At 40.2% G+C, this 24,825-nt stretch overlaps 1 protein-coding gene across 4 annotated transcripts in view; it reads left to right on the top strand.

Annotated features, from left to right (window-relative positions):
* Positions 1 to 24,825, top strand: part of ATF6 (activating transcription factor 6) — a 206,687-nt gene that overhangs the window by 76,128 nt on the left and 105,734 nt on the right. For 3 of the 4 annotated variants that reach the window (XM_058700497.1, XM_058700495.1, XM_058700498.1), the window contains exons 13-14: positions 6,339 to 6,406; positions 10,361 to 10,475. In XM_058700497.1, coding sequence (XP_058556480.1) covers positions 6,339 to 6,406; positions 10,361 to 10,475 — 183 coding nt within the window. The remainder of the gene's footprint in view (positions 1 to 6,338; positions 6,407 to 10,360; positions 10,476 to 24,825) is intronic. The other variant, XM_058700496.1, reaches the window with a different exon arrangement.

Below are 24,825 nucleotides of genomic sequence, written 5' to 3'. Positions count from 1 at the left end.
CATGATCTCACGGTTCGTGAGTTCAAGCCCCGCGTCGGGCTCTGTGCTGACGGCTCGGAGCCTGGAGCCTGCTTCAGATTCTGTGTCTCCCTCTCTCTTCCCCACTCATGCTCTGTTTCTCAAAAATGAATAAACGTTGAAAAAATTAAAAAAAAAAAAAAATAAAGAGACTTCACTTGAGTAAGGTATTGCCAAGGTAATTAATGCTAGCTGTTGTAACTGCTAGCCTCAAAAATCTCAGTAGCTTATGGAATAAAAATTTGTTTCTCACCCACACAAAGTCTGATACAGCTCTCTAGGATGCCTTTTTTTTTTTTAATGTTTACTTTTGAGAAAGAGAATGTGAGTGGGGGAGGAGCAGAGAGAGGAGACACAGAATCCGAAGCAGACTCCAGGCTCTGAGCTGTCAGCACAGAGCCCGGCATGGGGCTGGAACTCACAAACAACAAGATCATGACCTGAGCCGAAGTCAGATGCTTAATCGGCCGAGCCACCCAGGCGCCCCTAGAATGCCTTCTTTTCAAGCAATGGCTAGGGAATCCAGATTCTTTCTACTCTGTGACCTCAATAACTGGAAATTCTTTGCTTCTAGCTTTGGGTGTGGGGGAAGAGAGAGCTTGGAAGATTATGCAGAATGTTTTAGGGATCTCGCCTAGACTTTAGCCAGTGTTCAGGTGGCTAAAACTCTTGTCACTTTTCACAGTCTCCCTTGCAGTAGGTGAGGCAAATGTCGTTTTCCTGTGTGTTCAGGATTTGGTGAGAACGTTGCTTTTGCAATAGAAAAAAATGAAGGCGTAAACAATGCAAAGATCCAAGGGAAAATCTAGAGAAAGGGCTTACAGAAAACTGGAACAGCCAATATGAAGATCTTTAGGAGGAAAACAGTCTGGATATTTGAGGAACATCGAGAAGTGTGTAAGGCTGGACTGCAATGCCTAGCGGTCGAATAGTAGACGATGGCATCAGAGAGGCAGCAGAGGCTAATTTGTAGCCTCATAGGCTACGGTGAGAACTTGGGATTTCATCCCAGGTTTGAGAAGACAGCATTGAGAGGTTTCAGCAGGGGAGGGACTTGATCTGATTTATATTTATATTTTTAATTTTAATTATTGAATGTTATTACTTTATTTTATTTTATCTTACTGTATTTTACTTGAGAGAGAGGGGGTGGGGGGCGAGAGAGAAAGAATCTTAAGCAGGTTCCATGCCCAGTGCTGAACCCCCTGTGGACTCAGCTCCATCACGGACCAGAGATCATGACCTGAGCTGAAATCAAGAGTCAGGCACTTAACCAACTGAGCCACCCAGGCGCCCCTAATCTTGAAGGAATTTTAATGTAAAGAAGAGAATTTTGTTTTTATTTCACAGCCTTTGAACATGAGGAGACCTGGGGTTTAATCTCAAGTGTTATCTCTTTGCTATCTTGGGTATATATCTTTCTGTTATGAGCTTAGATAACGATCAGAAGTGTGAGACACTTAGCTATTCCAGAGAAACGAATGACAAGGATGAATCTGTCAAGGATAAAAGAAGTTCTTGGTCAGAAGAAGGATCATTCTGCTTGTGCTGTTGTCAATACTAAAACATACAAAGAATTCCTCTGGTTCTCTTTCTTAGTGTAATGAGTTATAACTGTTTGCCTAGTCTTTCCTCATTTCAACCTCTTTTTCCTCACAACCACTCTTTTCAGATGCTTAAAAGGATCCACTAGTCTAGATAAGATATTCTGTAAATTTGACAAATTGACATTTCTTTGAAATTTCTGTGATCTCTTAAGCATTATATCCTTGATTTGGCTTGTCCCATTTCATACTTCTACTCTTTCTAGATTGTGAGTCTAGAAAAGGCAAAGGGGCAAATTAGTGAACATATCATTCAAAATGAAGGAAAAATAGAGGTGCCTGGGTGGCTCAGTCGGATGGGCATCTGATTTCAGCTCAGGTCATGATCTCACAGCTTGTGAGTTCGAGCCCCACGTTGGGCTCTGTGCTGACAGCTTGGAGCCTGGAGCCTGCTTGCGATTCTGGGTCTCCCTCTCTCTCTGCCCCTCCTCCGCTCGTGCTCTCTCTCTCTCTCTCGCTCTCTCTCTCTCTCTCTCTCTCTCTGTCTTAAAAAAAAATATTTTAAAAAGGTAAAATAAAGACATTTTCAGACAGATAAAAGCTGAGATAATTTGTCTCTGGAAGATCTGCACTATAAGAACTACTAAAAATTTTTTAGACTAAAGGAAACGGTAGCAGGCACAACTCCAGATTAGCAGGAAGGAAGAGCACCAGAATGGGTAAATATCTATTAGAAATAAATGGCCTTTTTATAAAAGTATTTTATGTATATATGTATATTTAAATGTCTTTAGAAGATTATTGTCTTAAAAAAAATTTTTTTTAATGTTTATTTTTGAGACAGACAGGGACAGAGCATGAACAGGGGAGGGGCAGAGAGAGAGGGAGACGCAGATTCCGAAACAAGCTCCAGGCTCTGAGCTGTCAGTACAGAGCCGGATGCGGGGCTCAAATTCACGGACCGTGAGATCGTGACCTGAGCCGAAGTCGGACGCTTAACCGACTGAGCCAACCAGGTGCCCCAAAGATTATTGTCTTTTTAAAGGAAAACTTGTAACAATTTTTTATGGGTTTATAGCTTTTGTAGCAGTAAAATATAAGACAATAAGAACACAGAATGGTAAATGGAGTTATAAAGTTATATTGTCCAAATAATATTTAAAGGTAGTCTGTGTTACTAAACACTAACACAACCACTAAAAACTAGCACAAAGAAGCAAGGCTAAAAAGCCAATTCAGGAAATACAATTCAGGAAATACTAAAAAGTAAGTATTTTAACCAAAAGACGGTAGGAAAAGAATAAAGAACAAATAGGATAAAAAGAAATATAATCCAAGGTAGTAGACTTAAACCCAGCCATACTAGTAATTCCATTTAATGGGCTGAACACATCAGTTAAAAGGGAGAGATTGTCAAACTAGATTTTGTAAAAGGGAAGTATATGCTGTTTACAAGAAGTAACATTTTAAATAGCCACATGGAAAATAAAAGTGTGGGAAAGTATGTATACAATGCAAATATTAAGCGTTAGAAATCTGGTGTGGCCGTATTAATCAGAGACTTCTAGATAGAATGTTGTAAGAGACAAGAATATTTCATAATTATAAAAGGAGCATTTAATCAAGAAGATGTAATTCTGGATATATAGACCCATAGTATCAAAGCTTCAGAAATCATAAGGCAAAAAAGTGGTAGAACTAAAGGGAAAAACAGACAAATCTACAGTGTAATTGAAATTTTAACATCATTTATATGTAAATGTGTCATATTTTTGCTAATTATGACCTTTTGTTAAATTCTGTGTAGCTAAAAATGCAAAAGCCTCTTGGACAGTTTTTCAGAGTTTTTTTGTTTTTTTTTTTTTTTAAATATTTCTGAGAGAGAGAGAATGAGAATGGGGGGGGGGGCAGAGAGAGAGGGAGACAAAGGAGAGAGAGCCTGATGTGGGGCTCGAACTCATCAACTGTGAGATCATATCCGCAGCCGAAGTTGGATGCTCAACCCACTGAGCCACCCAAGCGCCCCTTTCAGAGGTTCTTTTGTTAATTGGTCTAAATCTTAGGTTAAATGGCACGTCTAATTTTTATTTCTAATGTCTCTGTAACAGCGAAAGTCTGTGTACTCATTTCTGAGTCTAGAGAAAGAAGTCTGGTTTCTTTCAGACTTCTGTGTTAATTTCAAATGTGCCAAACTAGCAAAATCATTTAAAATGTATCAGATATTGGGACCCCTGGGTAGCTCAGTTGGTTAAGTGTCGGACTCTTGGTTTTGGCTCTTGGTTGAGCTCTGCGCTGGTAGCACGGAGCCTGCTTGCCTTCTCTCTCTCTCCCCCACTCTCCCTGTGCCCCTCCTCTGCTCATGCTCTCACTCTCAAAATAATTAAACATTAAAATTCACCAGGGGCGCCTGGGTGGCTCAGTCAGTTAAGCATCTCATTTCAGCTCAGGTCATGATCTCACGGTTCACGGGTTCAAACCCTGCCTCAGGCTCTGTGCTGACAGCTCAGAGCCTGGAGCCTGCTTCGGATTCTGTGTCTCCCCCTCTCTCTGCCCCTCCCTATGCTCATGCTCTGTCTGTGTGTGACTCTCTCTCTCTCAAAAATAAATAAAAACATTTCAAAAATTTAATTAAAAAAATTCACCAGATATTTAATCTGTTAATTTTAAACATTGTTTTTATCAGCTAGCTATAATTTAATTTTGGCTTTATTTACTACTTGAAAACATATCAGTAAGTTTACTATTGTGTATCTGTTTTTCTTTTTTCCTTTTCATTTTATCAATACATATTTTTTAGATGTTTGTTTATTTTGAGAGAGAGTACCCAAGTCAGGGAGTGGCAGAGAGAGAGAGAGAGAGAGAGAGAGAGAGAGAATGAGAACAAGAATGAGAGAGAGAGAGAATGAGAATGAATCCCAAGCAGGCTCCATGCTGTCAGTGGAGAGCCCACCTCAGGGCTGGATCTTACGAACCTTGAGATCATGACCTGAGCCAAGATCAAGAGTTAGTCTCCCAACCGACTGAGCTGCCCAGGCACCCTTCATTTTGTTGATATTTTAAAAATTTTGTTTAGATAAGGATTTATTGAGGGGCACCTGGGTGGCTCAGTCGGTTAAACATCCGACTTCGGCTCAGGTCATGATCTTGCGGTTCATGAGTTTGAGCCCCGAATCGGGCTCTGTGCTGACAGCTCAGAGCCTGGAGCCTGCTTTGGATCCTTTGTCTCCACCTCTCTCTCTCTCTCTCTGCCCCCCCCCCCCCAAAAAAAACGAATAAACGTTAAAAATAAATAAGCATTTATTGAGGGGTATGTCAAATTTATATTTTCAGTTTATTTATTTTGAGAGAGAGAGAGCACAAGCAGGGAAGGGGCAGAGAGAGAGGGAGGGAGAGAATCCCAAGCACTTCCAGTGCAGAGCCTGCCGCAGGGCTGGAACTCATGAGCCCGTGAGATAAGAGTTCTCTCTCTCAAAAGTAAACATTAAAAAATAAATGAGTAAATAAGCATTTATTGAACACCTGTTATATGTAACCCCTACATTAGATTTTCATAAAATTAGACCCTTGGCATTTTACTCTCAGAAATTAGCCCAGTATTCAGCCCTGCATATTGGTTCCATCCACTAAACAAAATTGTTCCCTCTTTGTTTTTTTCCCCTTTAGCTCCTTGTATGTTCTTCTGTTTTAGCATTTATCACATTGTATTGTTTCCACATGTCTGTCCTCCCAGTCAGTGCCTGTCGTAAGTGCTCTATAAAAGTTGATTACTGCAGGATGGATGGATGGATACAGTAATGAACAAATGCTAATAGTCTTCTGAGTAAACAGTTCCTTAAGCCGCTTTTGACAGGGTAATAATAAGGTCACTTCCTAACATAATAATTGGTAACGTGCCCTTGAACTCTGATCCCCTTAAAAAAGACTTCAGAAGATGAGTCTGTAAAACCGGCAAGGAATAGAAGAAGGCTCCGTGCCAGGCAGATGCTGAAAGAAGACAGGTCCCCAGTAGAGCATATGTGGGCCACTCATGGTTCCAGATTGGACTGTTCTCTGGCCAGAAAAGTCATCGCCGAAATCTCTTTAATGATGGCTTCGTCCATAGGTACATTTTGGCGAGAAGATCTTTGTGTTTCGTTCAGTGAACAATAGGATCCAGTTTCATTATGAACCTTTCACACTTCAGGAACTTGCCTTGGAAAAATAATTACTTTAGACAAACAAGTTGTTATGTGTTCAGTAATATTTGTATGACTCGGTCATAAAACTTAGAATAGTTGAACTAAGCTTTTGGACTGTGTTTTTAAACTTTATGGGAAAATGCCTTAACGTTTTAATCTCCTTAAGATTCTTCTCTCAGCCCAGAGCGTGACCAGAAGAGTTCTAATCTCTCTGTCCGTATTTAGTTATGTGAACCTGATCTCTCAGAATACTCATGAAAAAAAGGCATATGAATACTTTAATTTTTTTTTTTAACGTTTACTTATTTTTGAGAGAGAGACAGAACATGAGCAGGGGAGGGGCAGAGAGAGAGGGAGACACAGAATCCGAGGCAGGCTCCAGGCTCTGAGCTGTCAGGACAGAGCCTGACGTGGGGCTCAAACTCATGAACCACAAGACCATGACCTGAGCCGAAGTCGGACGCTTAACTGACTGAGTCACCCAGGTGCCCTGGTACATGAATACTTTAATGAGAGTTTAGTAAATGTAGAGTGAGTCAATATAGGAAGATCTTCATCTAATTTCATTATATGGCATTAAATCTTTTTTTTCTTCCAGGGTGCTCTGGAACAGGGCTCAAATTCTCAGCTCATGGCTGTCCAATACACAGAAACCACTAGGATCAGGTAAGAAAGTGTGGAAAACCAAGAACTTCCAAATACCTAGTATTTTAGTAAAGTTGAGGGGCACATTTCTCTTCTGTCTTAATTACACTTGTTCTCATCAGTGACTTTTCTGTTAGTTCACAGACCAAACTGCTTCTGAGTGGTCAGAGTAAACCCAGAGAATTTCAAGAGGGTAACTCTCAGATTCCTTAAGTACAGATTTAGTCAGAATGCTGTTCAGTCATTTTGCTATACGATGTAAACATCCATAACTCTCGTCCTCGATTTGCATCTATTTCATGAGCCAGGGGTAGGGAGTGTTATTTTATGAATGTGCCAGGTGTCTTGCTGAGTGCTTTCCATGCATTTTATTTTAAAATCTGTATAATAACTTAGAGTGTAGATATCACAGTCCTTATTTTATATGGAGAAAAACTGGGCAAGTCACTTAGTTTTTCTAAGCCAGAGTCATAGAACCAACAAGAGGCAGAATTGGCACTCAAATCAATTTGACTGAAAATTCATTTTTCACTACACTGATGCTACTTAAGCTTTTGAAGGAATCTGGAAGGAGTGCTGTATCTAAGGTCGAAATGTTTGGACCAAACACATCCAACTAAAAGGAACAATATTACCAGAGGCAATATAGTGTTATGATTGAGTTGTTGGCTTTTGAATTGGACAGAGTTCAGAACATCTCTGCCACTCACTTGCTCTGTGGATCAAACAGGTGAACTTAAAGTTTCCTCATCTACACAGTTTTGGCCACACAGAGTAGATGATCAAATCGCATAATTTATTTAAAACACTTCGCGTGGTCCTTGGCACGTTTGAAAGCTGGTGATGGTGCTGATGTGATATATTGATGACAGTGCCACTGAAATGGAAGTAGAGGGTCTCAGATTCTGTGTGTAGCTTTCCCACAGACATAGAGTTCACAATCTATTTACTATTAATTTCACATTTGCTGAGCACCAGCTGTGTGTCAGACCGGGTGCCTGGCCCTGAGAACCTATGCCCAGTGTAAGTGGAAAGCTGTTTATTATCCTGTTAACTGAGAGTCTCTATTAAATGGCAGTGAGCAGTATATTGGCAATCACGAATGTTTCAAATCGGGAGATACGGTGTTATCATGTAGAAATAGATAATTCAAATAGGTATAGTGGCTAATAATTCTCCTAGAGATCAGAATATTGCGTTCATTTACTATATATATATTTAAAAATACGTTCATTTTTTGATGCATCATTATGATGGCATATTATTTCGTTACTAATCAAAAATATTTTTGGGGCGCCTGGGTGGCGCAGTCGGTTAAGCGTCCGACTTCAGCCAGGTCACGATCTCGCGGTCCGTGAGTTCGAGCCCCGCGTCAGGCTCTGGGCTGATGGCTCGGAGCCTGGAGCCTGTTTCCGATTCTGTGTCTCCCTCTCTCTCTCTCTGCCCCTCCCCCGTTCATGCTCTGTCTCTCTCTGTCCCAAAAATAAATAAAAAACGTTGAAAAAAAAAATTTTCAAAAAAAAAAAAATATTTTTAATTTCTGTATCTTCCCTCAGGTTTGGTGTGAATCCAAAACTGCTTTAAAAAAAAGTCTTTGAAAAAGTGGTTTAAATGAATTAATCATGTATTCTGTATCAGTGAGTCAGTCAGCCTACTCACTAAAATGTATTTGTGCCCCCAAATCAATACTCAAGATGCTTTTTAAAAAATTTTTTTTTACATTTATTTATTTATTTTTGAGAGACAGAGAGAGACAGAGCACAAGCGGGGGATGGGCAGAGAGAGAAGGAGACACAGAATCTGAAGCAGGCTCCAGGCTCCGAGCTGTTAGCACAGAGCCCGTCACAGGGCTCGAGCTCACAGACCGCGAGATCATGACCTGAGCCGAAGTCAGATGCTCAACCGACTGAGCCACCCAGGCGCCCCAATACTCAAGATGCCTTTACAGCCATTTGCAAGTGTGCATAGATGGTCCTAGGTGAGGCTCAGTTAACAAGACCACACTGCGCCTTCCTGCTTCAGCTCCTACTGTAAACAGGTTTCTTTTTGAAGTCTGTTTAATGCCATATTTTTCACATTTTTATGCTTTTTGTGTGTGTGTGGGATTTCACTGTCTAAAATGGTCCTGAAGCACAGTCCCAAAGGGCTACCTATTGTTCAAGAAAGCTGTGTTGTGCCAAGGCGCCTGGGTGGCTCAGTCAGTTAAGCGTCTGACTCTGGATTTCGGCTCAGGTCATGATCTCACGGTTTGTGGGTTCCAGCCCCACGTTGGGCTCTGCACTGGCAGTGCAGAGCCTGCTCGGGATTCTCTCTCTTTCTCTCTCTTTCACTCTCACTCTGCCCCTCCCCTGCTCTTGCTCTCTCTCTCTCGCTCTTAAAAGTAAATAAATAAACTTAAAAAAAAAACAAAGGCTGTGTTGTGCCATATGGAAAAATATACATATTAGATAAGCTTCATTCAGGCATAAGTTACAGTGCTGTTGACCAGGAGTTCAGTGTTAATGAATGAACGAGATATGTTGAAGAAGGTGTCTTTAAACAGAAACATAAAAACAAGGTTATATATTAATCTGTTGACAAATATGCCATAGGTAGGGGCTTATAAGGAACCTAACACGGTATTTCCCTTAGGAGAATGGTTAAGTATTTACTAATTCAGTGTTCACACCGACTTTGTAGAACATAACTATCATGATGAATCAGAATTGATTGTCAAAATAATATGGTTAGAAGTGGCTTCATGAGCAAATGGAATTATTTCAAAGAAAGTTCTTATGATTCATTTATAATTTTCCTTTTATTTTATTTTATTTTATTTAAAAAATAATTTTTTTTAACGTTTTATTTATTTTTGAGACAGGGAGAGACAGAGCGTGAACAGGGGAGGGTCAGAGAGAGGGAGACACAGAATCTGAAACAGGCTCCAGGCTCTGAGCTGTCAGCCCAGAGCCCGACGTGGGGCTCGAACTCACAGCCCTCACGGACCGCGAGGTCATGACCTGAGCCGAAGTCGGCCGCTTAACCGACGGAGCCACCCAGGCGCCCCTATAGTTTTCCTTTTAGATCAGTCTTTTTTTTCCTCATCAAGTTTGATAGAAAATGTGGAAGAACCTATAAGAAAGAAAACACAGGTTGTCTGGAGAAAAAGGCAACATTTTAAAAAATTCTCCTTTAACTTCTGGGTTTTGGCTTATTGCGCTAAATAATAAAAGACTGGAAATATTAAAAACTACACTAATATCATTTGAGTGTATCTTTTGGGGCTACGATGTGGTTGAGGTACTATAATTTTAGTTAATAATGTTACGAAGGCACTGACGTGATACTTCCTGTATCTGTGGCTGGCATTTGTTGAGTGACTCCTATGAGGCCTTACTCGGTGCTTCACATATATAACGTCTCTGACCAGTAACAATCCTGCAGGTTTACATGGTTATCCTCATTTTATGGATGAGGAAACTGAGGTTGCTCGGGGGTCAATTGCCCTAAGAATACCCACTTGAGGAGTGGAGACGAAATTCAAAGCCAGGTCTGTTTGTTTCCAAATCCTACCTTCTTCCCACTTTTCACACAGCCTTATAGACAAGTACGCCTTACAGATTTGACAGAGCAGTGAAAAATAACTTCCCTAAGACTTAATGTCTGTTACCCAAAATTTAAAATCATGCAAGCCAATGCAGAAATCTATTTTCTGATACTCTTTATTATTTTTACATGCTCTGCAGTGAACTTGAGTGGTGCTTTTTTAGAGCTTTCCATTCAGAAATGAGAGTTTTTACTTTAGTGAATTGGATCTTATAAATATCCTGACCTTGGGCTTTTCAGAACGTTATTATAAAAATTACTGCCGAATGCTGCTACTATTTTGGTTGAGAGTAATTCTTATAATTCAGACATGGCCTTAGCACGGGGAGTATTTTTGGGAGGAGGTGAAATTTTCTGGTTTAAGAACACTTTGGCCTGTTCTTCCTTCAGCAGGAACTCAGGGAGTGAGCTGCAAGTGTATTATGCGTCACCCAGAAGTTATCAAGACTTCTTTGAAGCCATCCGCAGAAGGGGAGATACGTTCTATGTTGTGTCATTTCGAAGGGTAAGTTCACTCTGAAAGAAGAAAGAAGATCGTTTTGAGTACCTGTTATGTACAGGGCATTGAGCTGAGTACCATAGGAGGTAAAAAGATGTGAGAGATAGAAAGCCGTTTAAAGAAATTATGACTGGAACAGTCTATCTCAGTTCTGTCACACGTGCTTGTTTCTGAGCTGTTCAGCATTGCGAAGACGAACATGGATTGATGTGAGGCCACAAGTTTAGAAAATATAAACCGCTTGTTGATTTTTATTCTTTGTCATTCCTGTATCCATATGGTTTGATTATTAACAAAGTAAGTAAGAATATTAAAAAACAAAAATCTGTTGAGGCTTTGTGGTGGTAGTCCTGTTTGGTAATTGAGAAACAGACTTCCCAAATGCGGGATTAAGGTGAATCGTGGGTGGATCAGTAATATCGATGTGGAATGTTTGGATTTATGTCCCTAAGACTTCCTGTTCTTCTTTTCCCTCCCCATCAGACATTTATTTCTGTTGGTGAAGAATGTGTTAGTCGATGCAAAAGGAAATGGGTGTACGAGTACTCTTGGATGTTACGAATGTTAGACTAAATGGAAATAAGATGCGTGGCTGTATGCTTTCTATCTTCTTTTCCTATAAAATGAAAATACATTTTTCATGGAGTTGCCATGTGAATCTCTGTTAACAGTGCTGTGTGTGAAACCAGGAACACATGAATGACTTAGAACTCCTGGGTGGTTTGTATCCTAGGCCGGCCTGCCTGCCTGCCTGCCTGCCTTCGTTCCTTCCTTCCTTCCTTCGTTCCTTCCTTCCTTCCTTCCTTCCTTCGTTCCTTCCTTCCTTCCTTCGTTCGTTCGTTCCTTCCTTCCTTCCTTCGTTCCTTCCTCCCTTCCTCCCTCTCTCCCTCCCTCCCTTCCTTCCTTCTTTCCTCCCTTCCTTCCTTTTTTTTTTTTTTTAATTTTTTTTTTAATGTTTGTTTATTTTTGAGGCAGAGACAGAGCATGAACGGGGGAGGGTCAGAGAGAGAGGGAGACACAGAATCCGAAGCAGGCTCCAGGCTCTGAGCTGTCAGCACAGAGCCCGACGCGGGGCTTGAACTCACAGACTGTGAGATCATGACCTGAGCCGAAGTCAGACGCTTAACCGACTGAGCCACCCAGGTGCCCCCCTTCCTTCCTTTTTAAAGAATGTTGAGGGGGCACTGTTAGAAATAAACCTGTGCCAAGAGGAGAGCAAACACTTCATTCTCTGGTTATGGTCACCACTATCTAAAATTGTCAGTTAATTCTTTTCCTAAAGCATGAATATCTAGTAGCTTGGAAGTTTAGAATCTGAGCACGTTGACACTTGAAGATTAGAGAAATAAGAAATTTCATATATTTTTAGCTGATAATCAAATACACTGGGAGATTTGGCATACTTCACCAATGGCATCTCATGATTTCTGCCTTTTCACAAAGTTCCTTGTGCCCTGCTTATTCTCTCAGACGTAATTGGTGTATTTCTATACTGCACCAGCCTCAAAATTCATTTCCAGCAGCAAGGGGGCAGCTGAGAACAGGGTTTCAGCAAGGTTCCAACTGTATTGGCTGCTGAGAAGTAAGTCTTTGCCTTAGCGTCAGACACCGTCATGTTAAAAGTGGGAAGAAAAAGCTAAACTTTAGACGTGAGATGTGGGAGCTCTGTGGAGAGACTTGATGGGTGTTAAAGTGAACGTGTTCAAGTATATGTTTATGGAAGCTACCACAGAAGAGTGTTTTTAACACTCGAATAGCTGTGTACTTTTTCTTAGGTTCCAGATAACTTCTCTATTATTTGACTAAAACAGTATATTTAATACATATTAGAAGTAGCAGTGGTCAAGCCATGGGTTGAAATCATGGTTAGTAACGTTTTTCTAGGGAAGAGAACAATAATTCTAGCTTTAAAGGGATTATATCTACAAAGGAAGATGAATGGTGTTTTTATTTTAAATATACACATTATATTTCTTGCGTTTGTAAGAGCTCTCTCTCTTTAGTTTGCTGTAGAAAGTGCCGTTGGAGAATTACTGATTTCCTCTCGCTGCCCCAACCTTTTGATGTTCTGGAATAAACAGTCTTTCTCATGTTCTGGAAAACTGTTGAGACTATCTGTCACATTCTGTTTGGATTTTTTATTTCCTAGTTACTGATTTATCACATCTTGGTGTTTTATGTCAAGGAACAGTAAGGATAAACCTGAACTTCATTAGGTAACAGTAGTTAGAGACAACATCCTTTTTCATTTTTTCTTGTTTTAACAGTGGTGATAAGGAAGTTAATTTGATCATGATAGCTATAAACTATGTCATGGGACAAGAATATTTGGTTCCTAAATGCTGGATGGTTCTTTTTGTTCTTGCTAAAATGAAAATGAAAGAAGTAATGACCTCATGCTTGGTTTCTGCTTCCATTTGTCAATATAAAATATTCTAACAGTTTCATCAAAAAGGTGTGAGGAGCATCATTTCTTGTGCAGAAGGATGTAGGCTTTTTCTCATTGACAGAAATTATCTTAATTGATACTATATGATTGCATTGGAATTTAAGAAATACAGAGATTCTAAAGCTTCAAGGTTTGGCTTAGTGTAAATGAGACATGACAGAAGCCATATTGTTTCATTTTATAATTGGATATGTATTTGATGAAATATTTGATTATCTAAAAAGGTGTAGACATAGCCATTGACCATTTAGGATACCATTATTTAATAAACCTACCTTGTCTCAGCCTCGTACCTCCTCACACCCCACACTCCTATGCTCTTTAATCACGTTGCCGTTGAGCTGCTGAAATAATTTTCTCCAAAGCAGACTCACTCTTGGATAACTGCTGACTTCCTGCTACAGGCCAGCAGGAAAGAATGCTTATGATCCCAATAATCCTGTCAGAGGCTCAAACCTTTTCCTGTTCTTTTGACTTTGCTTTAATTTTTTGCCTCCAACTTAGTAACTCCCTCTACTCCCTTTATTTAGTTCCAGGTGTTCATAACCTATTTTCTTCTAAGTATTTTGTCTTTTCCTCCTTTCTTTGACTACGGTTTGGAGCTGCAGTGGTGGGAAATAACTTTTTCTCAGACTTTCAAGTCACTTTGAGTGTGGTCTGATACATTAATAAAAAAAAAATCTAGTTAAATTTAATGTTGATTTTTTTTTTTTTCTCTGTGCTTTCATAGGATAGTCTGTTTAGGGAGGGAGGGAGTAAATGAAAGAATAGACTAAAATGATGTCAAAAACATGGGACAGGGACAAATAGCTCAGCAAGGCTCGTGCAAGGTGGGATAAGAAAGTGACTCTAAAGAGGGGAGGAAAGAGAACATTGGGAGAAAAGGCAGGAAAATGATATTTACCTTATCTATAATTCCACTAAACATTGCAATACTATTCTAGATGCTGCTCTGTTATCTCTGAATAACAGGAGAGAGTCATTCGTGATCTTCCTGGGGGCAATTTCCCGTTAAGAACAGCCTCGTTCTGATTCAGATGGCTGTGAATGTCAGCTCACCGTATTATCTTCATTCTTAAAAATTTTTTTAATGTTTATTTATTTTTGAGGGAGAGAGAGACAGAGCGTGAGTGGGGGAGGAGCAGAGAGAGAGGGAGACACAGAATCTGAAGCAGGCTCCAGGTTCCGAGCTGTCAGCACAGAGCCCGACACGGGGCTCGAACCCACCAACCTCAACATCATGACCTGAGCTGAAGTCAGATGCTTAACTGACTCAGCCACCCAGGTGCCCCAACCATATTCTTTTCGTTCTTGTTTGAGATTTCCTTTTCAAATGAAATGGATGCCTGCTTTTTGGAACACTATTTATTTTATATTTTCTGTTTTCACTGCCTGTCCCTCAAGACAAAGTCATACATTTAACGCTGTCTTTTCATCTATTTCAGATACATACATAACGTAACACACATAAGGAGAATGTGAGCTGTAGCTGTGTGCCTGCCTCAGAGATGTTTCTCCCCCTCCTTCTGAACACTTTATGTGTTCTAGATACAGTAACCCTTTCTGAGTGTTTTATGTATTCTTAGATATAGTCCCATATTTGGGTATTTTATCCCTTCTTGGTCTCTTATAAAAAATTTGTTAGTGGTATCATGTATATGGCATGGATTGTTAGGATAACCTTAAATAATAGGGTCTCCCTGGAAGATACATGAGCATTGAAGAGGTGCAGGAACCTGGCTCAACAGCCAAATAGTCCCCCTGGGCTTGTGCTTCATAGCCTGGAATGTGTACTGGTCCTCCCAGAGATTAGAATAGTGGCTTGTCGTCATTCCCGATTTGGTGGCAGTTCCAGCGATGCCACGGCACTCTTTTTCACACATTTGCTCATTCAGACTTTCTGGATAAAAAGAATATCTGAGTGTGTGTATGTGTGTGTGCGCGCGCGTGCGCGCGCATATGCGTGTGTGTGTGTGTGTATGCATATATACGTGCATATATCATCTCTTATGTAGAATCTTATGTAGATGGCCTGCCTCATGAGTCATGGTTCATTGATTTGTGACCAGGGAAATAGGGTTGATTTCAAATGTATTCTCTTGCTTTGTAAGCCAGCAACTTTATGCAGAAGGAACAGCCTGGGGCCACTCTTGTGAAAAAATGATTGTGGTGAGCCTTTAGAGCTTCATAAAGTGTTTATTACACTACACAATCTGGCTTTTAAAAACAATTCTTTCTTGTATTGGTTCCTAATTGTTGGATCTAAGAGGCTTGCCTTCTCATCTATATCATAACCCTCTTTTTTTTTTTTTTTTTTTTTAAATTTTTTTTTTCAACGTTTTTTATTTATTTTTGGGACAGAGAGACACAGAGGATGAATGGGGGAGGGGCAGAGAGAGAGGGAGACACAGAATCGGAAACAGGCTCCAGGCTCCGAGCTGTCAGCACAGAGCCCGACGCGGGGCTCGAACTCACAGACCGCGAGATCGTGACCTGGCTGAAGTCGGCCGCTTAACCGACTGCGCCACCCAGGCGCCCCTATCATAACCCTCTTAAAGGCAGGAAAGTGTCCGATGCTTTTTTATTACCACTCCTGACACTGAGCACAATGCCAGCCACTCTGTGTTTATTTATTTTTTTTATTAATTTGTTTTGAGAGAGAGAGAGAGCAAACGGGAGGGACAGAGAGAGAGAGAGACCAAATGCCAAGCAGGCTCTGTGTCGTCAGCACAGAGCCCCATGTGGGGTTCAAACTCATGAACCATGAGATCATGACCTGAGCTGAAATCCAGAGTCAGACGCTTAACCGCCTGAGCCCCCCAGGCACCCCTAGCCACTCTGTGTTTATTAAGCAAAACAATTTTGGGTAATGGTTCACTAAGAGAAATCACAGTGATGGAAATTTGTTGCTTTTCATAATCATTAAAGGATATTTTTACATCTGCTTTGCTTAAAGCAATGTGAATCTACTTTACTGATGCAAGGAATAACATAAGCGATGCTGAATTCCAACAGAAAATTCAGAGATGACCTTTCCTCTGCCCCTTTGTGGTGGCACTGGCCAGAGCTGCATCGGCTTCGTTCTTGACTCTGAATCTAAGGTTTAGAGCTGAAGAAATCACCTGGGTGAAATGTTTGTGAAATGTTGAACAGTTCAGGGATAGAACTTTGAGGTGCTTACATCCTCAGTGTTTAGTATTTGGCAGAAACATTTTGGCATAGATTGTCTTTTGACCTCATTGCTTTCTTGTTTTGGAGAGGAGCTTATGTCTAGTATCTGTAGAGTCCGGCAGCAAGAGCCAGAAACTTGGAGCCTTGGACAAAGCATAGGAAAGGCTCTAATTAGTGCAGGAAGGCTGACTTGTGATATTATTGGTTCAAAATGTTTGCCAAGGATTGACTCCCATGGAAGGCCATAAAAAGGAATTTCACAGAATTAACAATGATATTTCCTAAGTGTAACACCTACATTAATACCTACTATATGCTTAGAAAGAATGGCATCTTTTTTGGATGCGTGTTACTTATTTCTTGGAATTACTGTTTAGTGTATGAAATCTTCAGAGGCAAGAGGAATTTCCTTAGTAATCAAAGAATATTAGTCACTTTATAAAGTCTACTTCAAAAGGATTCAGCTCCTTTTGTTTTGGGACCTCACAACTGGAACATAGACACATCAATCTTGGAGGTTGGCCATTTTCTTATCTCCACTTTCATTGCGTTTTAGCCAAATTCTTTCTCTAGATAGAAAAAAAAAAAATGGGAATAAATGAGCTTGGAAAGATACTTGCATTAAAAAAAAAAAAAAGTCTTATCTCAGAAGAGGGACTTTTTTTTTTTAATTTTTTTTTTTCAACGTTTTTTATTTATTTTTGGGACAGAGAGAGACAGAGCATGAACGGGGGAGGGGCAGAGAGAGAGGGAGACACAGAATTGGAAACAGGCTCCAGGCTCCGAGCCATCAGCCCAGAGCCCGACGCGGGGCTCGAACTCACGGACCGTTAGATCGTGACCTGGCTGAAGTCGGACGCTTAACCGACTGCGCCACCCAGGCGCCCCAGAAGAGAGACTTTTTTAAAAAACCTTTTAGGAGGTTTTTTTCTAATAATTTTTAACATTGAAATATATCTCATTCAGGTCTGAAGCACATTATAAAAAATAGAGCAGAATTCTCTGAGTATCCGCTCAGCCACTTAACGATTAAATCTGTAACATTCTCTTCATTCATTTTCTCTTCCATTTCATTTATACACAAACGCTGCCACCTTCAGTGTTTACGACCATTATAGTGTACAAATTTTTTGACATAGTTTTGTTAGTTCCTTAAAATAATAAAGTAAGTACTCCTAGTCCCGTTTTACAGGTGAAGAAATTGAGGCAGAGAGAGGTTAAGTGGCTTGTCTGAGGACACAGGAATTGTAAGCAATAGAGCTAGGGCAATCATTGAGGCCTTCTAATTTAAAATTTTTTTTTTTTTAACGTTTATTTTTGAGACAGAGAGAGACAGAGCATGAACGGGGGAGGGGCAGAGAGAGAGGGAGACACAGAATCGGAAGCAGGCTCCAGGCTCTGAGCCATCAGCCCAGAGCCCGATGCGGGGCTCGAACTCACGGACCGCGAGATCGTGACCTGAGCTGAAGACGGACGCTTAACCGACTGAGCCACCGAGGTGCCCCCATGGGCCTTCTAATTTAATACAGTGATTTTTTTCTTTACACTCTAGTGCTGTCCTTCAGACATACTACAGAATATGTAAATAGCATAATTACTCCTCCAAAGCCATTTTCTTTGCCAGATCTGCTAGGCATTTTTACTGGAGTTACCTAATAACAATTCAGATTTTTGATTACCTGATGATAGATTATTTATTAGGTTACACTTTCACAATAGTAGAGAATAACCTGATGCTCTGTAAGATTTTATCCAGGGAATGGAATAAATGGGCATTGAGAGCTTCTGGTTTCTTTTTAGAACAATTGGGGGGAAAAATCTATGTGTATCTTAAAAAGAAAGGACTTTAGCCAAAATAGACACCCTTTTAATAATTGGTACTCTAGAATGTCTCATAGAGAAGGGTGGTTTTTGTACATGTATAAGTGCATTTTATTATGGATTCTGTATCTGGCCTGCCAGATCCCGGAGATCAGAAACTTTTGATCTCAAGCTCCTCGTTAAATATGAATTACTGTTGTGTGGTTTTAGGGGATTTAGTCATTTGTTCCTTGGCTCTATAACAGATTGTTAGCTAACATAAATATTTCTATTATTTATACTCTTCAATGCAAATCCTAAAGTGATTTGTTTTATGTTTGAAAAATGATGATAGTGTCTGTGACTAGACTTGGATACAGAATAGCCATGGACACAGAGAACTTATAATTCACAAATAGCTTGTTTATTTTTCTAAAGCTTTTAATTAACTTACTTATTCTGAGAGAGAGAGAGAGAGAGAGAGAGAGAGAGAGGGAGAGAGAGATCCCAAGCAAGCTCCACACTGCCAATGCGGAGCCCGACGCGGGGCTCAAACTGACAAACCGTGAGATCATGACCTGAGCCAAAACCAAGAGTTGGACGCTCAACTGACTGAGCCACCCAGGAGCTCCCACAAATAATTTAAAGTCTTCAAAACTCTCAGGGTGGTAGGCAGATCCATCTGAATCAGGACAGTTTTCCAACTGTTCATTATTTGTGTGCTCTCTTTAAGTCTTTGTTTTATAACATGTTTTTCTTTTTTTTTTTTTTTAATTTTTTTTTTTTTTTAACGTTTATTTATTTTTGAGACAGAGAGAGACAGAGCATGAACAGGGGAGGGTCAGAGAGAGGGAGACACAGAATCTGAAACAGGCTTCAGGCTCTGAGCTGTCAGCACAGAGCCCAACACGGGGCTCAAACTCATGGACCGCGAGATCATGACCCGAGCCGAAGTCGGACGCTCAACCGACTGAGCCACCCAGGCGCCCCTGTAACATGTTTTTCATGTGCACTTTTTAATCTCCCTTTTTAGGTTGCATGCTTTTTCTGGGCAGGGATAAAAATCTTTTCATTCTGCTTTCTCTTTCTATAAGGTCTGTTGCAACACACTCCAGACTGTGCAGAGCAAGTCCTAAATAAATGTTGGCTGCTCAAATCACTGTTTATTTGTGCCCTTTAACCTTTTTATATCCTACTGTTCAAAAGATTAGTAGAGGTGGAGTTTGCAGAAACAAAAGAGGAAATCTTTCTCACTGAATGTTTAAAACTACTTTTGTAATTCAAATAGCAATGACAACTTTAAAAATACACAATCTGCTGTGATGTGGGTGGACTTTTAGCCATAGAATAAAGTCCTTTCTGCAAGCCTTCTAAAGTTACCTTGAAGAAAGGTGGTGTTTAGTAATAGATAGCTTGAAATTTTGATAGTTTCCTTCTCATCAAATTTCAGATTTTTCATAATGAGGGAATATTTCCTGAAGGCAAAACTGCATTCTAAGAAAGGTATTTCTTCACATCATGAGTAGATGAGGGAAAAAAACGTTTTTTCAGTAATATGTTGATGCATACTTTAGAGACCTGCATTCCAGCCCTGATTCTCCCTCTCACTATTTGCTCTGTGACTTTGGACAAATCGCTTGTCTCCTTTCTTCAGTTTCTTTATCTGTAGAATGATGGAGTAGGTTTGTAGCTCTAGAAATCTATAGTATTCTTGTGTGTGTGTGTGTGTGTGTGTGTGTGTGTGTGTGTGTGTGTGTACACCGTCCTGTTAGAAATCTGTGGTATTATGTTTGTTTGTTTGATTGTTTTTCATGTTTATTCATCTTTGAGAGACAGAGACAGAGCATGAGCGGGGAAGGGGCAGAGAGAGGGAGACACAGAATCCAAAGCAAGCTCCAGGCTCTGAGCTGTCAGCACAGAGCCTGACGCGGGGCTCGAACTCACGAACTGCGAGATCATGACCTGAGGTGAAGTCGGCTGCTCAGCCGAGCCACCCAGGTGCCCTGGTATTACGTTTGTTTTTGACGTAGCTAAAGTGATTCAGTCTAGTGGAGTTAGTATGTTTTAAGGGTTTTAGAAAACACCTATCACAAAAACAACAAAATGTCAAGTTACGAGGTGGGCCCATAAATTAATGAGGTTGAGTTTTTAAATTTTTTTTTTTTTAACGTTTATTCATTTTTGAGACAGAGAGAGACAGAGCGTGAATGGGGGAAGGTCAGAGAGAGAGGGAGACACAGAATCTGAAACAGGCTCCAGGCTCTGAGCTGTCAGCACAGAGCCCGACACGGGGCTCGAACTCACGGACCACGAGATCATGACCTGAGCCGAAGTCAGATGCCCAACCGACTGAGGCACCCAGGCGCCCCGAGGTTGAGTTTTTAATAGCTGCTGGTCTTATAATTTGTTTAATAATCACTTTCATAGTGCCTATAATGTGCCTGCCTTCAATCTTCACAATATCCCTGTGAGGTAAGTACAGTTATTACGCTCATGTTGCAGATGGGGAACTTGAGGCACAGCGGGGTTACTCAGGTGTCTAGTATGACATAGTCTGGAAGTGACAGAGTCAAGTTTAACCAAGAAAGTCTGGCTCCACAGTCTGTGTTTATGATCATTTCCCTATATTGCCTTTCTAGAACCTTTATATATCCAAATGTCTTTTCTTTCAAAGTATTCAATTTGGAATTTAATTCCATGGATCTCCGTGTTCATAACATACACTGAGTTGCTTCAGGTTAATTTTCCAAAGAGAACAAGATCCAAGACAAAGCCCAATGGAAAACCAAGCCACATGCTATGTAAAGTAATAGTGTAGGAGGAACAGCAGGTAGCAGGGGAACACAGAGAAAAGGTTAGAGATGGAGAAGAATTGGAATAGTATACCACAGATGAAGTGAGAAAACTGACTTGTTTATTTGATTTTAAAACATGGAGGTTGAGGAAGAAGAGTTTGAAAAGAAGGTGGTCAACAGTATCGGGTCTTACAGAGCTCGCTGAGAATGAGACATGAGAAAAGTCCATTTGTTCTGTATAAACATGGAAGTCATTGGTGATTTGAGATTACAGTTGTGGTAGAACAGATTCAGAACGGAATCCAGAGGCAGTAGGAGAGAATGTGAAGGAAATAAAGCGGTGGGTTTGGTAAACTTGGCATTTAAGGGAAGGTGGATGGCCTGGATATGGTTAAAGAGAGCTAAGGGCGCGCCGTGTGTGTGTGTGCGCGTGCGTGTGCATGTGTGTGTGTGTGCATGTGTATGTGCATGTGTGTGTGTGTGCGCGTGCGTGCCTTTGTTTAAGGATAAGGATAAAGGTAAAATATACGGCAAATGCAGACTGTTGTGGTTAATTTATATATATTGAATGTAAGAAGGAGCATATGTTTTATTCTTGACAGCTGTTTTAAAAGAAAATAAGCAAGTCATTGTTCGTTCCTCATCTTAATGCTTTTGTGTTTAAAGCAGAGCATGGAGAAAGTTGAAGCACAATTCTTGTTTGTTTATTTGCAGTGGGACTACAAAAAAAAGAGTATGGAATTAAAACCAGATTTTTAAAAAATAAAATCATATTTCAAGTATTCCTTGAGGCATCAAGTCTTTTAAATCTTAAATAAAGAGGCATTTTTAAAATAATGGCCAAGAGTTTTAAAAATATAAAGCTCGATAGAACTCTTTCTAATTTAATTTATACATAGATGGTCTAGGATTTTTTTCCTCCTATAAAGCCAGAAAACTAGCAATGTAGGCTGTTAAATCATTTTATGTCTAAACAAAGTTTGGTGTAAGTTTTTTGATGATGTCACAAGCTTAATTATGGAGGAAGCAATTATTATGGTTAGGAAAAGTTGATGATTTACGATCTGACTCAGGATTAAGGTCTGAAACACTCGTGTCATTTCCTCCCCTCCCCCATATGTGGTGATTTGTTCATTTTGGACTCTGATTTGTTTAACTTTAACACCATCAGCAAATTTGAACACTGACACTTAGTTGCTTTTTGCTGAAAAATCCTAAAGCTAGCAGTAGCGTGATATTTATTTTAAGGCATTGATGCTAATCTATGAAGAGCCTATTAGGAGTAGGCTTTGAGGAGTTTTCCAACTCCTAGTATGGGAATCACATTGGAAGTCAACAGGATGGATGATTAGTTGAGACCAGGAGTGTGGAATATGTCTAACTAAATGATGATGTGATTGTTTGCTTCATGTGTATTTCCTCTGCCTGGCCCTAAGCACCCTGAGGGCAAGAACTGTCTCTGTCTTAGTCATCACTCTATCCCTAGTCTCCACCAGAGCACCAGGCATATTGCAGATACTGATTGAACACACCAACAGACTGGATACCATCCACCAACTTGACACCATAGTCTAGTTTATACCACCACCACTACCTGAGAGAATTTGTGATAGACCAGCTTCTCGACCGTTTTTATCAGGGCCATCTGTGTCTCATGGTGAATCTGAAAACCAGTCTTTGAAAAGTAATGAATTCAAATGCCAAGGCTAGTTACCATTATGCATGAGGGAAGCTATCCACTCAGGAGGATTCTCTTGTATTTCAGAGTTGATGTCGGTAGTACACGGAGAGAGATGATTTTTCAGTTAGGACGCCAACCAGACCGTGGTGTCATTTTAAGCTCCAAAATTCATAAGCCACGGACTGAATAAGCTCCATATTGATGGAGGCTCATCTATACTGTATGCCCGTGGTGTCCTAGAAGGATGGGACGATGTTAGCATTTTAGTCCCTGCGGAGCGTTTATTTTGAATATGGAAGGTATTCAAGAAAAGCTTGTCAACTTGAATTGTTAAATCTTCCATAAACCGTGTCGGGAATAATTTTAGAGTCATCTACGTTTGATCATAATACGCCTAGAAATAAATTTTGAAGATAAAACTAAAATATATCCTACCGAATAAACAGGCCTCTGTTATCCAGTTTAAGTTCTATAGCTATTTCTCTTCTGATTCCATTTGTTACTGAATAGGAATTCAATAGCTTATTCTATTAAGAAGGGGTCTGCCTTGGAGGGGTGTCAGATATTTACTTTGAAGTCTCTTAAAGACACCGGTTGCCTTCTCCCTGTAAAATGTGCTTTGAATTAGTGGCTTTTCAATATCCATTCTGGTGGAGGTACAAGCAGTGTGAGCTAACGAGAATGATAGATAGTCAAAAAACAATTTTTCCTTGACTTTGAAATGAAGAAAATCCAAGTCAGAGCTATGCAGGCACACATTTATTTGATCAGATGTGTACTCACTCATTTTCTGTGTGTTTGACCCTGACCTTTCAGTCTTCCATTTTGCCATCAGGCCTTAAGACCCACCTGAGATATAAGAAACTGGACATCCTTAGTTTGATGTAGGCCAGTGTTCCTCCTGGCCTACATAAAGGAGTTTCGTAACTCCTTTATATTTTCCCAAATGCAAAGAAACGTGAGTGAGAAGAGTGGCATGGTTTTCCATTGTTATGGATCTCTTCAGTCGATGGCTTACTAGAACCCAGCTGGATTCATGTATCTGCTTGCACATTAATCATTTCTTTTTGGTTGAAATCTGTAAAGAAAACCTAGCCTCACATAGATAATGTAGTTGGATAAGGAGGGAATCTTTTTAAAACCTTTCGGATAATTGTGCGTATTCTTCTTTGATACGACACCATTCAACGAGAGATCGTTTCTTAAAGGTTAGTTGCGGTGTAGAAGCCAAATCTGTGAGCTTTTAGTTCGAGTACTCAGGTACATTAAAATCCCTTCATTTATTTGCATTTTGGATCTTTCACCCATGCATGGTTTTGTAACATCCCACATTGGTCATTTGGAGAATCTTGGCTCACTGAGTTATACGGATCTTCCAAATGTTCACATGTTTTATTACACATTATTTTAAAAATCACGTTCTTTACAATCTACATTCTTTACAGATCTTACCAGGAAAGTCTTTAAGTATCAGGAAGCTGTCAAGGTTATGGTAGCAGATGCAAGTTTTCCAAAATCCTAGTTTTTGCTCAAAGGCTCAAATTTTACCATTGTCAGAAATACTGTCAGTTGTTTTCCTTCAAGTGTCAGGTTCCTTTAATTTATTTTCAAGTAAATGTCTATCAGATATCCACGTCTAAATAACTTCAGTTTGTCTATATGATATTCTTTTAAGTAAACCTGGTGTTCCATTAAGGCAGTGGCTTATACAGCTCACAAGTCAATACAGAAGTGATTTTCCTCTAGACAATCATAATACTTTGTGAGGCACCAGAAGTGCTCTATGAGTATTTTCCTGTTTTGTTACACAGAATACCAAGAATCTAATCAGAGGTCAAGATTTAATTAATAATTTTTATTTTTTATCAAGGATATCCTTCAGTTGAACTGACTTTGTGTGCGTGTGTGTGTGTGTGTGTGTGTGTGTGTGCGTGTGCCCGAACATGGGGTGAGAACTAATACAGTGGACTCTAACACAGTTGGGTCCCACTGCGTTGGTAAGGCACCCGCAGTGCCTTTGCACCATCAGGGTGGATGATGAGATTCAAGAAAGTTACTCATCACTAAGTATTTTAGTCCTGTTTATGTTCGTTGCCAAGCATTCATTTGAAAGATCCTTGTTGCTGACTGCTTGGAGCTGCAATTGATCGGATATAAACAAAACGTTAAGTCTGTAGATTCTTTTATGGGCAAAACAAGAGCACAATTCGGTGGTGGAAATATTAACTTAGTCTTCATATTTGCAGCGAAGTCTTTAATTTGACGAGTTACTGTAAGATAAGAAAGTAGCAAGGCGGTGATTTCTTTTCCTGATCTTTCATCCAGCAGGCACCGAGCAGGGTCAGCTATCCAAGATTTTATTAGTTTCTCGGCCATTGTGTGTGCTTCCGTAGCCAGTGCGTTATAGCGTAACATGCAAGATGTTTCGGTGGTCTTTTCACTTCTAGAAGGAAAAGCTGT

Source organism: Neofelis nebulosa, chromosome 15, assembly GCF_028018385.1.
Source record: "Neofelis nebulosa isolate mNeoNeb1 chromosome 15, mNeoNeb1.pri, whole genome shotgun sequence".
Taxonomy (NCBI): domain Eukaryota; kingdom Metazoa; phylum Chordata; class Mammalia; order Carnivora; family Felidae; genus Neofelis; species Neofelis nebulosa.
Note: the sequence above shows the minus strand (reverse complement) of the source record. Positions and strands in the feature narration are given on the sequence as shown.